The sequence below is a fragment of the Hyperolius riggenbachi genome, chromosome 11 (assembly GCF_040937935.1).
Source record: "Hyperolius riggenbachi isolate aHypRig1 chromosome 11, aHypRig1.pri, whole genome shotgun sequence".
Lineage (NCBI taxonomy): Eukaryota > Metazoa > Chordata > Amphibia > Anura > Hyperoliidae > Hyperolius > Hyperolius riggenbachi.
This window is the reverse complement of record NC_090656.1, coordinates 121,885,388-121,901,898: the sequence shown is the minus strand read 5'-3', so window position 1 is coordinate 121,901,898 and position 16,511 is coordinate 121,885,388. Positions and strand designations below refer to the sequence as shown.

Here is a 16,511-nt window from a genome sequence, read left to right as displayed (position 1 = left end):
TAGTATAGTTGCCCCCAGTATAGCTGCCCCCAGTATAGATAGTATAGTTGCCCCAGTATAGCTGCCCCCAGTATAGATAGTATAGTTGCCCCCAGAGCTGCCCCAGTATAGCTAGTATAGTTGCCCCAGTATAGCTAGTATAGTTGCCCGCAGTATAGTTGCCACCAGTATAGCTAGTATAGATGCCCCCAATATAGCTAGTTTAGTTGCCCCCAGTATAGATGCCCCCAGAATAGCTAGTATAGTTGCCTCAGTATAGCTAGTATAGATGCCCCCAGTATAGTTGCCCCCAGTATAGCTAGTATAGCTGCCCCCAGTATAGCTAGTATAGCTGCCCCCAGTATAGCTAGTTTAGTTGCCCCCAGTATAGCTAGTATAGTTGTCCCCAGTATAGCTAGTATAGATGCCCCCAGTATAGCTAGTTTAGCTGACCCCAGTATGGCTAGTATAGCTGCCCCCAGTATGGCTAGTATGGATGCCCCCAGTATAGCTAGTTTAGCTGCCCCCAGTATAGCTAGTTTAGCTGCCCCCAGTATGGCTAGTATAGCTGCCCCCAGTACGGCTAGTATAGATGCCCCCAGTATAGCTAGTTTAGTTGCCCCCAGTATAGCTAGTTTAGTTGCCCCCAGTATAGCTAGTTTAGTTGCCCCCAGTATAGCTAGTATAGATGCCCCCAGTATAGCTAGTATAGATGCCCCCAGTATAGCTAGTATAGATGCCCCTAGTATAGCTAGTATAGATGCCCCTAGTATAGCTAGTATAGATGCCCCCAGTATAGCTAGTATAGCTGCCCCCAGTATAGCTGCCCCCAGTATAGCTGCCCCCAGTATAGCTAGTTTAGTTGCCCCCAGTATAGCTAGTTTAGTTGCCCCCAGTATAGCTAGTTTAGTTGCCCCCAGTATAGCTGCTCCAGGAGGGGGGAAGCAGCGCTGGAAGGAGGGGCAATGGGGGCAGCGCTGCTCTTCCCCTCATGCACTGTCTGCGGCTGCAACAATGGGGGGTCGTGGCGACACCCCCCTGGCTGGCTGTCACCCGGTGTGCCACGCCCCCCTGCGCCCTATTGTAGAAACGCCACTGTATATATCTATCTATCGTGAGTGTTTGGTGTAACAGTATGACTTTGAGTAAACCACCTAATGAGCAGTTGATCCTAGGCAGTACAGAAGACACTGCTATAGAGAGTAAAGAAACCTTCCTGCAGCCTGAGACTCTCCAAGGGGTGGAGTCAGGCTGAAGGGAGGAAGGACTAGAGAGTAAGTGACACCTGAAGGTGGATGTCACTGACTGATCTGGAGGCTATCTCTTTAGTGGAGAGAGATAGCTCTTGAGGTCGGGCAAGCCAGGTCGGCAACACACGGACAGACAAAGTACAAAGACAGAAGGCTGATTCGGTATCCAAGGCAAGCAGGGTTTGGCAACATAATATCAGATATGCGTGGTACCGAATCAGAAAGCAGAGGGATAGTCAGGAAAGCAACAGGTCATAACAAATAATCAAAAAATGCCTAGTCTTGGGTGTGAGGTCCGTGGTCTCTACACCCTGGAACTAGTCTGAAGTATAACAGAATAATAACACAAGTAATCTGGCTCAGTGTGAATTCCCAGGTCCTCCTGGTTCAAACACACTGTTGGATCTGACTAAGGTCTGAGTGCGTCCGCGTAGTGTTCGCAATGGCAGACAATTTGAGAGTGGCCAGCAGTAACCATATATAGAGCAGTGCTCTCTGGCGCCACCCTAAAGTGATCAACCAATGGTTACCAGCTCTGAGGTCAGCTGACTGGCCTGGTCAGCTGATCCCCCCTTGACCATCATAAAAGTTCTGCCTTTCAGCACGCGTATTCCTAAACCTGTGTGAACTAACAGGCTCAGCCACACCAGCTGCACGCTGCTGCGTGCAAACCGCTGTGCTGGACGCGGAACCAGCCGGCTTGCTGTCAGTACATGCGGCGGCTTTTCTGCGTTCTGCCATGTCACCCCGAGGAGTGGACTCCGGACATCTCCCACCCGATTTCCCAGGTTGCAAGTTATGGAATTCCCTTTTCAACCCCTCTGCGTGCATACGACAGTCTGTCACCCAAGTTCTTTCCTCTACGTTATACCCCTTCCAGTGCACCAAATACTGCACGGAGTTCTGCACAAGCCGTGAGTCCAGAATCTTCTCAATTTCATACTCAGGTTGGTCATCAATCAACACGGGGGGGGGGGGGGGGGGGGGGGGAAGGAATCCACGTGCACTGCCGGCTTGAGCAAGGACACATGAAATGATCTCACACCTCGCATGCTGGTAGGGAGATCAATGGCATAAGTGACATTATTGATTTTCCTGGTTACTGGAAAAGGACCCACAAATCTAGGACCTAACTTGGGTGACAGTTGCTTTAGAGCCAAATGTCGCGTGGACACCCAGACCAAGTCTCCTGGAAGAAATTCCCATTCTATGGAACGTCTCTTGTCAGCCTGTTTTTTCCGGTTCTGAAAAGCCCTCCCCAGATTTCTTTCAACCATTCCCCAAATCTGTTTCAAAGACTTCTGCCAGTTCTCCAGTGCTGGAAACGGAGTAGAAGCCACTGGCAATGGGGTGAACTTAGGTAACCTTCCCGTCACCACCTGAAATGGGGAAAATCCTGAGGAGGAACTCTTCAGATTGTTGTGTGCAAATTCTGCAAACGGCAAAAATTTGACCTAGTCGGTTTGTGCATCTGCAACATAACACCTCAGAAATTGTTCCAGAGTCTGATTTGTTCTTTCGGTCTGGCCATTGGTCTGTGGGTGGTAGCCTGATGAGAAAGAAAGCTCCATGTCTAACTGATGGCAGAATGCCCTCCAAAACTTGGAAACAAATTGGACTCCCCGATCTGACACTATATTTTCCGGAATGCCATGCAGCCGGAAAATATACTGGATGAAGAGATCGGCCAATTCCTGGGCCGAGGGGAGTCCTTTCAGGGGGACAAAATGGGCCATCTTACTGAATCGATCGACTACCACCCAAATGACCGTCATGCCCTCAGACCTGGGGAGCTCGCCCACAAAATCCATGGACAAATGGGTCCATGGTTCACTTGAGACTGGCAGAGGCTGCAATGTTCCAACAGGTGCCTGACGGGAGGGTTTGCTCCTAGCACACACTGCACATTCCCTCACATACTCCTTGCAGTCAGTTGCCAATGACGGCCACCAAGCACATCTAGCAAGGAGATCTTGAGTTCTGGTGGCCCCAGGATGCCCAGCATTCTTGTGGGAATGGAATAGCTGCAATATTTGTAAGCGAAAAGGCAATGGTACAAACATGACCCCTCAGGCTTCCCCTCTGGTTCATCTTGTTGGAATGGACCCAACGTGACAGTCCAGTCTTTCCAGGTCTCAGTGACTGCCAGAACCATCTTTTGAGGAACAATGGTTTCTGGGTCTGAGGGCTGTGCTGTCTCGGGCTCAAAACATCTGGATAAGGCATCAGCCTTGATGTTCTTACTACCAGAGGTATACGTGATTACAAATCTGAATCTTGAGAAGAATAATGACCACCGGGCCTGTCAGGGGCTAAGTCTCTTAGCGCCTTCAATGTACTCCAAATTCTTGTGGTCAGTGTAAACCGTAATGGTATGTTCTGCCCCTTCTACCCAATGTCGCCATTCCTCAAAGGCCAATTTGATGGCTAGAAGTTCCCTATTGCCTATATCGTAGTTTTTCTTTGCGGGTGAAAACCTACGGGAGAAATAGGCACAAGGATGCAGTTTTCCCTGCAAACCGGAACGCTGAGACAGCACAGCCCCTACCCCTACCTCTGAGGCATCTACCTCCACGATAAAGGGAAAGGAGATGTCAACATGTCTCAGTATGGGTGCAGAACAGAACAGTTTCTTCAGGGTGGAGAAAGCAGCATGGGCCTCAGGGGACCAGTGGTGAGTATCTGCCCCTTTTTTGTTGAGACTGGTGAGAGGTGAAATCACCGTAGAGTACCCCTTTATGAACCTCCTATAGTAGTTGGCGAACCCCAGGAATCTCTGGAGAGCTTTCAGCCCTACAGGTTGGGGCCACTCCAAGACAGCTGAAACTTTTCCAGAGTCCATAGAGAGGCCAGAGGTCGAAATTATGTACCCCAGAAAGGCGACAGAGGTCACTTCGAAAATGCACTTCTCCAATTTAGCATACAGCATATTTTGTCTTAACTTTCGTAACACAAACTTAACATGCTTTCTGTGTTCTGAGAGGTTGGACGAGAAAATTAGTATGTCGTCTAAATACACCAAGACAAATTTGCCCAAAACCTCTCTGAACACCTCATTAATCAACTCTTGGAAGATGGCCGGGGCGTTACACAACCCGAAGGGCATTACTAGGTACTCGTAATGCCCATCGGGTGTGTTAAAGACCGTCTTCCATTCATCACCGTCCCTGATACGCACAAGGTTGTATGCACCCCTTAAAACCAGCTTCAAGAAAATCTTAGCACTGGTGACCTGGGTAAACAAATCGTCTATCAAGGGCAGAGGATAACGATTCTTTACTGTAATTTTATTTAAGCCCCGATAATCAATGCATGGACGGAGGCCTCCATCCTTCTTTTTCACAAAAAAGAACCCGGCCCCTGCTGAGGACCGAGAAGGACGAATAAAACCCTTAGCTAAATTTTCTCGGATGTATTTTTGCATGGCTAATTTCTCTGGCCCAGATAGATTATAGAGATGACCTCTAGGGGGCATACAACCAGACCTGAGATCAATGGGGCAATCAAAAGGACGGTGTGTAGTGATGGGCGAACACCTGGATGTTCGGGTTCGGGCCGAACAGGCCGAACATGGGCCAGATGTTCGGCATGTTCGGCCCGAACCCCGAACTCAATGCAAGTCAATGGGGACCCGAACATGCCGCAATATGGCCCCCCTATGGGGTCGCAGGCATAAGGGGGGAGCATGCCCCGATCGCGGGGGGGGGGGGTCGGAAATTCCCCCCACCCCCTCCGCTAGTGCTCCCCCCTCTGCCCGCTTCCCCATAAAAAAGTTGGCGTAAAGTTAAATATTACCGGTGGTGGCTGCTGCAGTGGCTGGCTGGCAGTGGTGTGAGTGAGGACTAGGAGAAGGAGTCCGAGTATGACGCGTTGAGGCCGGGCAGCGGGCGGTTCAGCGGTAGTACCCTTGTGGTACTTCCGCCCTTTCTCTGACCTCACGTCCTCTACGTGATGACGCATACGAGGGTACGCGTCCAACCTGACGCGTACCCTCGTATGCGTCATCACGTAGAGGACGTGAGGTCAGAGAAAGGGCGGAAGTACCACAAGGGTACTACCGCTGAACCGCCCGCTGCCCGGCCTCAACGCGTCATACTCGGACTCCTCCTCCTCATTCACACCACTGCCAGCCAGCCACTGCAGCAGCCACCACCAGTAGTATTTAACTTTACGCCAACTTTTTTATGGGGGAGCGGGCAGAGGGGGGAGCGCTAGCGGAGGGGGTGGGGGGAATTTCCGACCCCCCCCCCCCACAATTGGGGCATGCTCCCCCCTTATGCCTGCGACCCCATAGGGGGGCGGTTTTCGGCCGAACAGGGCCCTGTTCGGCCGAACAGGGGACCTGTTCGGCCGGGCATTTAGTAGTTCGGGCGAACCCGAACAGTTTGGCCGAACACCATCAGGCCGAACTCGAACATCACCCGAACAGGGTGATGTTCTGCAGAACCCGAACAGTGGCGAACACTGTTAGCCCAACACTAACGGTGTGGAGGAAGTTTATCGGCTGACTTGGGACAAAACACGTCCGCAAATTCTGAATACTGATCTGGCAATCCCTCCATGTGAATCTTGGTTTCACCCAAGGTTACCTTCTCTAGACAATGATGATTACAATGGGTAGACCAGCTCGTTAGCTGACCTGTAGCCCAATTGATCTGAGGCGAGTGAAGTTGTAACCATGGCATACCAAGAATGATCGTGGAGGTTGTCATTCGCAACACTAGAAACTGTAAATTCTCTTTATGTAACACCCCTACCGTAACCCTTAACTCAGGGGTCTGAGACAGAGGGTGGTTACTCTGCAGGGGGGAGTCATGCACTGCAGTGACCAGAATCTGTTGCTTCAATGGGGAAATTGGAATTCCCAATTTCTTAGCAAATTCATAATCCATAAAGTTGGCTGCTGAGCCAGAGTCAATGAAGGCTTCAGTGGTCTCTGTCTTATCCTTCCAAGATATAGTACAAGGGAGGAGCAAACGTTTATCAGCTAGAGGTAATGATTGCGCGCCTAGGGTATTACCTCCGACTACACCTAGGCGGCAGCGTTTCCCGACTTCTTGGGACAATTCTGCACTTTATGACCCCCCTCTGTACAGTATAGACAGAGCTGCTCTGTTTCTCTGCGCCTGTTCCACCCGGGACAATCTCGATCAACCAATCTGCATTGGTTCTGGTGGAGGCGAAGTTGGTGGAGATGAAACAGATGGAGGTGAAGCGTAGGACGCATATCTCACATTGTTCCTACCCCGAGTCTGTCTTTGGTAACGTAAGCGATGGTCAATCCTGATGGCCGATGAAATGGCCTTATCAATAGACTTCGGCTCAGGATGACCCAGCATTAGATCAGAAACTGCGTCTGACAAGCCTGACAAAAAGCAGTCTAGAAGAGCGAATGAGTCCCATCTAGCTGACACTGCCCATTTCCTGAACTCTGCAGCATAGTTCTCTACCGGACCCTTGCCCTGCCGTAGTGTCTTGAGCTTCCACTCAGCGGTAAAGGCAATGTCCGGATCATCATAAATTATAGCCATAGCTTTAAAGAATTCTTCCACCGAGGTTAGGGCCGGATGCCCTGTCTGAATATTATATGCCCAAGTCTGGGAATCCCCTGACAACAAGGTCTTAATAAAGGTTACTCTCTGTGCCACGGTTCCTGAAGAATTAGGTCTTAACTCAAAGTATGACAACACTCTATTTCTAAAATTCCGGAAGTCAGATCTGTGACCAGAAAACCTTTCAGGTACAGACATGCGTATGTCTGTGCTAGGAGGAGATCGCACTGTGTTTACAGCCGTCTGAAAGACTTGTACAGTCCCAGACAAAGCGTTGATTTGAGTCTGATGACTGTCCAGCACTCGGATGAAAGTTTCCACCAAGGTGGTGAGTGCATCAAGACGGCTGTAAAGTGCGTCCATTTCATTTTGGTCTGCCATTCTGTAACGATCGGTGTCAGCACACAGAGAAAATCTGATTATTGGTGATCTGCAGTATCACCAAGAATACAGATCTATACCTGATTATGGATGATCTGCAGAATCACCAATAAATCAGATATAGTACTAACCTCTGGACACACACACACACACACACACACACACACACACACACACACACACACACACACACACACACACACACACACACACACACACACACACACACACACACACACACACACACACACATATATATATGACTCTCTCTCTCTCTCTCTCTCTCTCTCTCTCTCTCTCTCTCTCTCTCTCTCTCTCTCTATATATATATATATATATATATATATATATATATCGTGAGTGTTTGGTGTAACAGTATGACTTTGAGTAAACCACCTGACTAGCAGGTGATCCTAGGCAGTACAGAAGACACTGCTATAGAGAGTACAGAAACCTTCCTGCAGCCTGAGACTCTCCAAGGGGTGGAGTCAGACTGAAGGTAGGAAAGACTAGAGAGTGAGTGACACCTGAAGGTGGATGTCACTGACTGATCTGGAGACTATCTCTTTAGTGGAGAGAGATAGCTCTCGAGGTCGGGCAAGCCAGGTCAGCAACACATGGACAGACAAAGTACAAAGACAGAAGGCTGATTCGGTATCCAAGGCAGGCACGGTTTAGCAACGGAATATCAGATATGCGAGGTACCGAATCAGAAAGCAGAGGGAACAAATATCAAACAATGCCTAGTCTTGGGTGTGAGGTCCGTGGTCTCTACACCCTGGAACTAGTCTGATGTATAACACAAGTTCCCTAGTCTTGGGTGTGAGGTCCGTAGTCTCTACACCCTGGAACTAGTCTGATGTATAACAGAATAATAACACAAGTAATCTGGCTCAGTGTGAATTCCCAAGTCCTCCTGGTTCAAACACACTGTTGGATCTGACTAAGGTCTGAGTGCTTCCATGTAGTGTTCGCAACGGCAGACAATGTGAGAGTGGCCAGCAGTAACCATATATAGAGCAGTGCTCTCTGGCACCACCCTGAAGTGATTAACCAATGGTTACCAGCTCTGAGGTCAGCTGACCGGCCTGGTCAGCTGATCCCCCCCCCCCTTGACCATCATAAAAGTTCTGACTTTCTTAAACCTGTGTGAACTAACAGGCTCAGCCACACCAGCTGCACGCTGCTGCATGCAAACCGCCGCGCTGGACGCAGAACCAGCCGCCTTGCTGTCAGTACATGCGGCGGCTTTTCCTCGTTCTGCCATGTCACTAGATGCACGCTTCCGCGTGCAGACCGCCGCATTGGACGCGGAATCAGCCGCCTTGCTGTCAGTACACGCGGCGGCTTTTCCGCATTCTCTCACAGTAGCCTGCTTACATTTCCGTCAGAGGAGACTGAATGAAGTAGCCATGTCTGTCACAGAACACTGCGGAGAAAGGATTTCACCTCCAGATAGCTCAGCAGCTATGACTAAAGCTCTCCTCTTCAGAGCTCTACTAGTCCTTTCTCTGCTATCTCTCTAGACAGTTCAGTTCTGTATGTGGAACACTTTTAATCCCTCAGAACTGTCTCCAGCCTCCTTTAGTTCCAGGCTTCCACCCAGTTCTCTCTGCTCCAAGCTCACTGCAGTTTCTAGCAAATTCACTTTTCTCTAAACTAACGGTGAGTACACACTTGAAAGATAAATGAAAGATATAAGACCAATTTTACCCCCTTCCATGTAGTATGAGAGCCATACTCTACACAGTCTATTCTATTGAGCTGAACGCCCCATCAGATAAAAATCTTTGCAAGATGCTGCACACAAAGATGCTGTACACATTCAAATCAGTATCTGCAAAAGATTTGTTCCTGCCAAAGATCCGTTCCTGCAAAATGCATTCATAGTCTATGATATCTGAAGATCCTCATACACACCTTGTTTAACAGAAATTCATCTGCAGATCAGATCCACCAGGATGGATTTTCAGATCTGCAGATGATTGTCAGATATGCAGATGAATGTCTGTTAAACAAGGTGTGTTTGAAGATCTGCAGATATCATAGACTATGAATTCATTTTGCAAGAACGGATCTTTTGCAGATACTGATCTTTTGCAGATACTGATCTTTTGATTGTGTACAGCATCTTTGTGTGCAGCATCTTGCAAAGATTTTTATCTAATGGGGCGTTCAGCTCAATAGAATAAACTGCGTAGAGTATGGCTCTCATACAACATGGAAGGGGGTAAAATTGGTCTGATCTCTTTCATTTATCTTTCAAGTGTGTATGTAGTATTAGACTCTCTTTCATTGGATATAAAATGTCCACAGTATAGAATCTTATCTCCTGTTGGTGAGAGGAATTCTCCACCTAGATGTAGGAGGGAAAACTGCAAACTATGCAATTCATAAAGGGCCCTTTTCCACTAGCAATCAAAAACGCCAGCAACCCTAGCAATTTAAAAATCACTAGCGATTTGCGATTTTGTGATTCAGCTGAGCAGTGGAAAAGGCCCCATCAGAGTTGATTTCGCATAACTAAAAATCGCAGACATGACCACACAAAGAGTACAGGTAGAGAGAGTACAGGTACTAAACAGCCATGTTGGCAAGATGGCTACACAGGATTTACGTGGACTGCACAAAAGTGCTTCCCACTTACCGCAATGGATCCAATGGATCCGTTACAGACTGACAAATGTTACAGGTCATCCGAGGTGAAAATAAACAAATGAGAAAAACAATTGTATCTATCCTTCTTCTCCTAAAAATGACTTTTTTTTAGATATCCCACAGTTTTATTTTATATTTAAATCTAGTTTTTACTGTTTAATTGTCTTTGCTCAATGACACCTTGAAGTATGCTAGAGCTCAAATCTATGAATCATCGACCCTCTTTATCTCTTTCCTGCTCCAGGAAGCCATTTACTGACAGGAAAGTATTTTATGGCTGTAATTACTTATCAGTGAGGGTTATGCTATAGTCTGACCTAGTCCGACGCAGTCCCGACACGGATAAAAACTATCACTTGTATACCTGATGCTTAGCTCTTTCAGGCAGAGAAAAAAAAAAGGAACACAACCTAGTTATTTGTGTGCTTGGCATTGTACATACACGTTTATCATGTCACATGTCATCTCAGTTGTCCTTTAATGGCTCCTATATATAAAATAAGAGCCATTCACTGTCAGTTTTGCAGTGGGTGGAGAACGGATAAAAAGTCTGTTCTCAGCTCAAGTGGGAAAACAGCTGCCTGGAACGGAACTGTACAGAAATTATGTGTGGACCAAACCATAGAAAACTGATGAAATCTAACAGGACTGTAATGGAACTGTACGCTTTTTATGTGTGAGCCAAGCCTTATTTTCCATGTTTTGTAATAATGACTTTCTTTTATAACCAAAAGTGCATCTACATTTGTATAAATAAACATTATCAGTTAGAGCAGCTAAATAAGTCAAACCATGTTCTGTTTCCTCCACAGACTATGTGTTGGATGATATAACCCACTCAGGATGCGTACCCATGGAAAACTGCTCTTGTGTAAATAACAATGTTATCTATCCATCTGGATCAGCATACACTACTCCTTGCTCAACCTGGTAAGTAGGCACATTTCTAATTGATGCAATAACTAACACTCAGTTTGGGTGGTGATTAATAATAAAATTCCTGGGAAGTTTGGTCATCTGAGTCAGTCATAATGATCGATCGGAAATGATCGTTCAGGCTAATTAATAGAAGGAAAAGTGCTAACCAATTCGATCAGATTAATGGAATTAATCCATTTTTCGAATTAGTTTCATTAATCTGATTGGATTGGTTAGCAGTTTACCTTCCATTAGTGGGCCTGAATAATCCTTTCTGATTGATCATTATGATTGAATCAGATGGGAATTGTATTGCTAATGGGCACCTTTAGTGTGATTCATCAAAGCCACAGCAATGCAGCAACGTGAGTAAAATTTAAATTCCATTATTTGTTAATTTTAATAAATATATTCAACCATGCCTCCTGTGAATGGCTTCTCATGAAACCACAATGTCACATTGCACATTCAGTAGCTGTCTGTCAGCCATCAGCATGGGCTGATATGAAGCAAAAATCCTGGCTGCAATCTGTCTTTTCAGTGCCAGGATCACACCATTCAAATAAATGAAGCTAGGCTAAATGTAAGGAATAGCGGAGATGCCGCCGCTGAGACAAGCGTCATGGCGGCTATCTCCGCGTGTCAGCCTGCGGCCTCTGCCGCGCGGTTACATGCTCAGGTTGTGCCTGGTCCTTCCATTGCTCACAGGCTAAGGGCTACACGCACGCGAGCAGAGCGACAGGACCTTTATGCAGCTAAGAGGGGAGTCAGCTGATCATGCGGTCAGCTGACTCCAGCTAGCATCCGGATTGGCTGAGTGACTGGGGCGGCGCTGTGGAGTATGTTGAGTATATATAGAGCAGGCCTGTCAGTAGCTCCGCGTCTGCTGTTGCGAATGCTATATTGTGTTAGCGCTCAGACCGCAGTCAGATCCCAAAGTGTGCTAGAACCGGCCGGAGCCGGGGATCCACACTTAAGCTAGATTCTGTTGATAGCTTTAAAGTACTATTGCTTGCTATATGTGTTCGACTAGTTCCCAGGTGTTGAGACCAAGGACCTCACACTTAAGACTAGGAGATTGCTACTGTTTATCTGTAGACTAGATCCCAGGTGTTGAGACCAAGGACCTCACACCTAAGACTAGGATTGAGAGATATTACTGTTACCTGTTATGACCTTTGGCTTTCCTGACTACTCTCCTGTTCTCTGATTCGGTACTTCCGCTCATCTGATTTCCTGTTGCCAACATTGCCTGTACCTGGATACCGAATCAGTCTTCCGCCTTTGTACCTTATCTGTCCGTATGTTGCCGACCTGGCTTGTCTGACCTTTCTGGCTGTCACCTAGCCCTTGGGTGATCAGCCTTACTGTACTATCTATGACACTTACTCTTCAGGTGTTCACTAACTGCTAGCACTGCTCTATGGTCACCTGCACATCAGGAGGCCATCCTGCAGCACAGTCAGTGGTCTCTACCCATAGAGGTCCACTGGCTGCAATACAGTCTGGTTCCCTGCTCCTCAGGGAATCCTTGGCTGCTTCTCGGGAGATAACTTATCTGATTACTGTTGCACCAAACACAATACCATATTGGGTGTCCCGTGTCTAGCTATACTAGAATTATTGGTGATTCTGCATATCACCACATAATCAGGTATAGCATCTGTATTATTGGTGATACTGCAGATCACCAATAATCAGGATATCTGTGTTGCTGACACCAATCGTTACACTAAATAAGCCAAATAGCTTGGTTTGGTGGAGAATCAACTCATTTACACGCAAACAGAGCAATGAAAGGTTTCCGGTGATTTGTTGAACAGAAGCATACAGCATCTGCAGAGCCCTTTTGATTTCCACAGATTAAGCAGTTCATAGAGCGCAAAATAGAGAGTAAAGAGTACTACAGGACTTTACCGGGATTGAAATAAGATTTAAATATTCCTCCTTATTAAAGGGCACTATCACCTCTATCTATCTAATGTTCAACTCTCCTGGATGAAGCCCAGATAAATTAAAAGATGAGAAAGATATTAACAGTAAATTATGCGATGCAAATCTTCTTAATGTCTGTAAAGCAATCCCAAGAAGTTCCATTAATGCCAATACGCTTAATGCAGCTGCTTTTTGCTTGTTGCTATTTGGACACCGATCTCCCAGAGCATATTTTTTAGCCTGTAGGTTTTTTTATGGGGAATTTTTTATAATAAAAAGGAATTTGTTACTGGATTCTGAAGCTGGATCTGTAACTTTGTGAGACCAGACGGACACACATGGAGAAGTACTTCAAGTACTGATGAGCTAAAGTACAAGTATCGTGATGGTGAGTGCATACCCAGAGAGAGGGGGGGGGGGGGTGTACAACTGTCAAAACCCATTGGTGGAGTGGAGTGCAAAGAGTGGTGATAAGGATCCTCTTACAAAACGTTATTCAGCACTATGTGCGGCTTTCTGATTATATTCCAGTGTTGATCAGTGTAACCTCTGTAGTGGGGGTCACATGACTTAAAAGCGCAGTGTGTTTGGCTGATATTGGTGTATCAAAGAGACGGTGACTTTGTTTTAGCTGCGAGCCCCTGGCTAACTGTCTTTTCCATTTGGAGCGCAATCTTTCTTCTTTGAATGCCAATACGGTGGAGAATGCTTATAATGTGCTATGAGGTGGTGAATCATGCCAAATGAAGAGGCCCATATGGCTTCAGAGCATGGCTCAAGGTACTTTTGAGGTTGCAATACAAAGAGTACAGTGATCCATAGGTGGTGGCAGTGCAGATTTGCAAAGAGGCTGTGGATACAAATCTATCAAGTAATATATATAGTTCTAAGTATTCAGTATCCACAGGCAGTGGCATAGCTAAGGAGCTGTGGGTCCCGATGCAAGTTTTATAATGCCCCCCCCCCCCCAAGCACTATATACAAAACAATTGATGTGGCGCACAAAAAACTGCCAATGGCAACCACAGTGTCAGAGGTGCAAGAAGGGGATGGGGAACAGTTTGTTAATGATTACCACTATTCAAAGTATCTATAGAAGTGGTTATTATGAGCACAGGCCCAATAGAGAGAGAATACGGCAGTTGAGGAAGGGCTCTTCGGGGCCCCTCTGGCCCAAGGGCCCAGATACGACCGCAACCTCTGCAACCACTATTGCTATGCCCCTGCCCACAGGGAAGAGGAAATACTTCTGTGAGTCTAACCAGATGGATGCTTGGAGGCTTTGATCTTTTTGCTTACCTATAAACTCGTAGCTCCAATGCAGACCATAGCAAGAACTTGGAAAACCCCTTACACTTTACTTCTTTCTCTTTAGAGCTAAACTTAAAAATATATTATACTTTGAGGAAAATAAGAGCGATAGCCAAGCATTCTAAAAGATATGGGGTACATATATCAAGGACTCTATCACACAGAGCTAGAAGCCATACCTGCAGCTAAAAAACACCTGTAATAGCAGATGAGTAGTTGTTGGACTTTTCCATGTGTCCCTTCTTGCCTTCTTTCTTCCTTCACTGTTCAATATTTGTTTTTCTTAACTTATTCCTTTTTCTGAGTTTACCTTCCTTTCTTACTGCACTTTAAATAGGTCTGCTTCAAGCTGACTCAGAAAAGCCATCAGTGTAATGGTTTTGCCATAATCAAACCAAAAATGATCTGTTTCTTAACTTATAACCCCCGGGGGGTTGGAGTTTAAAGGCAACTCAGCACCTATATAATAAAATAAATGAATTGAATCTCCCCCTAAAAGAGGTTCGCAGGAGGGGTGACAGGCGTTACTTACCTTTGGGGGCCTGCTCTAGATGGACTATACCATCTTCTCCAGCCACACCAGCAGTTTCAAGCTCCTGCGGCATTAATGAGCATTCTCAGCTGCAGCAATGCATGCCAGGAGATGGAATCCTTCAATGTTAGTACATGATGGAAGAACAGTATAGAATATAGTGAAGTAAAATTCTGAAGTACGATACAGAATATAGGGAGGAACACTGAAACTTAAAGGGGAACTGAAGAGAGAGGTATATGGAGGCTGTCCTGTTTATTTCCTTTTAGACAATACCAGTTGCTTGGCAGCCCTGCTGATCCTCTGCCTCTAATACTATTAGCTATAGCCCCTGAACAAGCATGCAGCAGATCAGGTGTTTCAGTGGTTCAGACTTATAAGTCTGATCTGACAAGACTAGCTGCATGCTTGTTTCTGGTTTTAATCAGATACTAGTGCAGAGAAATAGACCAGCAGGGCCGCCAGGTAACTGATATTGATTAAAAGGAAATAAACATGACAGCCTCCATATACCTCTCTCTTCAGTTCCCCTTTAAGAGAATTACAGTTTATACTATTCCAGTCACAGGCAAATTTGCAGGCACCCTGTGGTACGTTATCTTTTAACCACTTAAAGACAAGCAGGCGTATTAAAACGTCTGCTGGAGCCTCTTAACGGCTCCAGAACATTTTTATAAGTCAAGCAGTGCTGCTGCCACTGTGCGCGTGCATGTGAGATCAGTAAAAAGTAAAACACACAACAGAAAAAATACACCTTTATTTCCAAATAATATATTGTCACCATACTTTGTACTAGAGACATAATTCAAGTCTTATGATAACCAGAACAAATAGGCAGAAAAAATGTGTGGGTTTTATGTACAGTAGCAGTGTTTATATTAAAACTATAGGGGATAACATTGGAGAAATAGTGTATTTTTTTAATTTTTTTTCCTTGTTTTTCCCTTTAAAATGAACAGAAAATAAAGTAATTACTGAAAACAAATATCAACCCCAAAAAGCCTAATTGGTGGTGAAAAATACAAGATATAGATCATTTCATTGTGATTAGTAGTGATTAAGCTATTGGCAAATGAAAGGGATGAGCACTGAAAGGTGAAAATCGCTCTTGTCTGTTAGGGTAAAAACCGCTTTGGGGTGAAGTGGTTAATCCTGTGAGGATTAAAAGTTAGATATTTACCTACATGATACGAGGTGTCCGGTCGATGAAATTCGGGTGACGAACCTCAGGAACCGGTAGGGGAAAAGGAAACCGAAAACACCAAGAGCACTAGATAGTATAGTATTTCCAGGCAATGTGTAAAACAAATACTACTTACAAATCTGGGTTGCTATTAGGCAACCACAGTGTTAAGAAGGTGGAGAATTCCATCTTCACACGCATTGGTTATCCTCTTCAGGATAGGTTGGGTCCCACTCCAGAAAAAGGACCACTGAATAATTACTTCAGGAGACACCCTTGGGTGGAGGGAAAAACTGTACACAAAAATGGGAGGAGATTTCCCAGTGTAGTATGCAATGGGTAAACATGGGTAATGAAACAGTCTTACCTCCAGGTAGGAGGTTTAAAGATAATAATTGTATTGGACACAGAAGAAGACAACGTGTTTTGTTGGACCTGTCTGCTTCCTTAGGTCTACAGTAAAGTGTTTTATGCAGCTGCACGGCCGGACCTATGGGTGCTCCCAGTCTGTGGATGCAGCTGCATAAGATGCTGTACTGTAGATTTTAGGAAGTGGAAAAGTACTACAAAACCTGACGTCCTTTCCTGTGTCCAATAACCTTATTATCTTTAAACCTCCTAACCAGAGGTAAGATTGTTTCATTCCCCATGTTTAACCATTGCATACCTCTTTGAGGCACCTCCTCTCATTTTGTGTATATTTTCCTAAATGGAGGGTTCAGAGGCATCCCAAATCCTTGTCAAGCCCACTGCTGCTGCCCAGAATCCCCATCATCATCTACTTCACAGCCAAACTCCTATCTGTGTATGAG

General features: G+C 45.9%; 1 protein-coding gene across 1 annotated transcript in view; it reads left to right on the top strand.

Moving 5' to 3' along the window:
- Positions 1 to 16,511, top strand: part of LOC137537707 (mucin-5AC-like) — a 535,576-nt gene that overhangs the window by 182,879 nt on the left and 336,186 nt on the right. Inside the window, exon 9 of the mRNA XM_068259643.1 lies at positions 10,633 to 10,750. Within this exon, the coding sequence (XP_068115744.1) occupies positions 10,633 to 10,750 (118 nt within the window). The remainder of the gene's footprint in view (positions 1 to 10,632; positions 10,751 to 16,511) is intronic.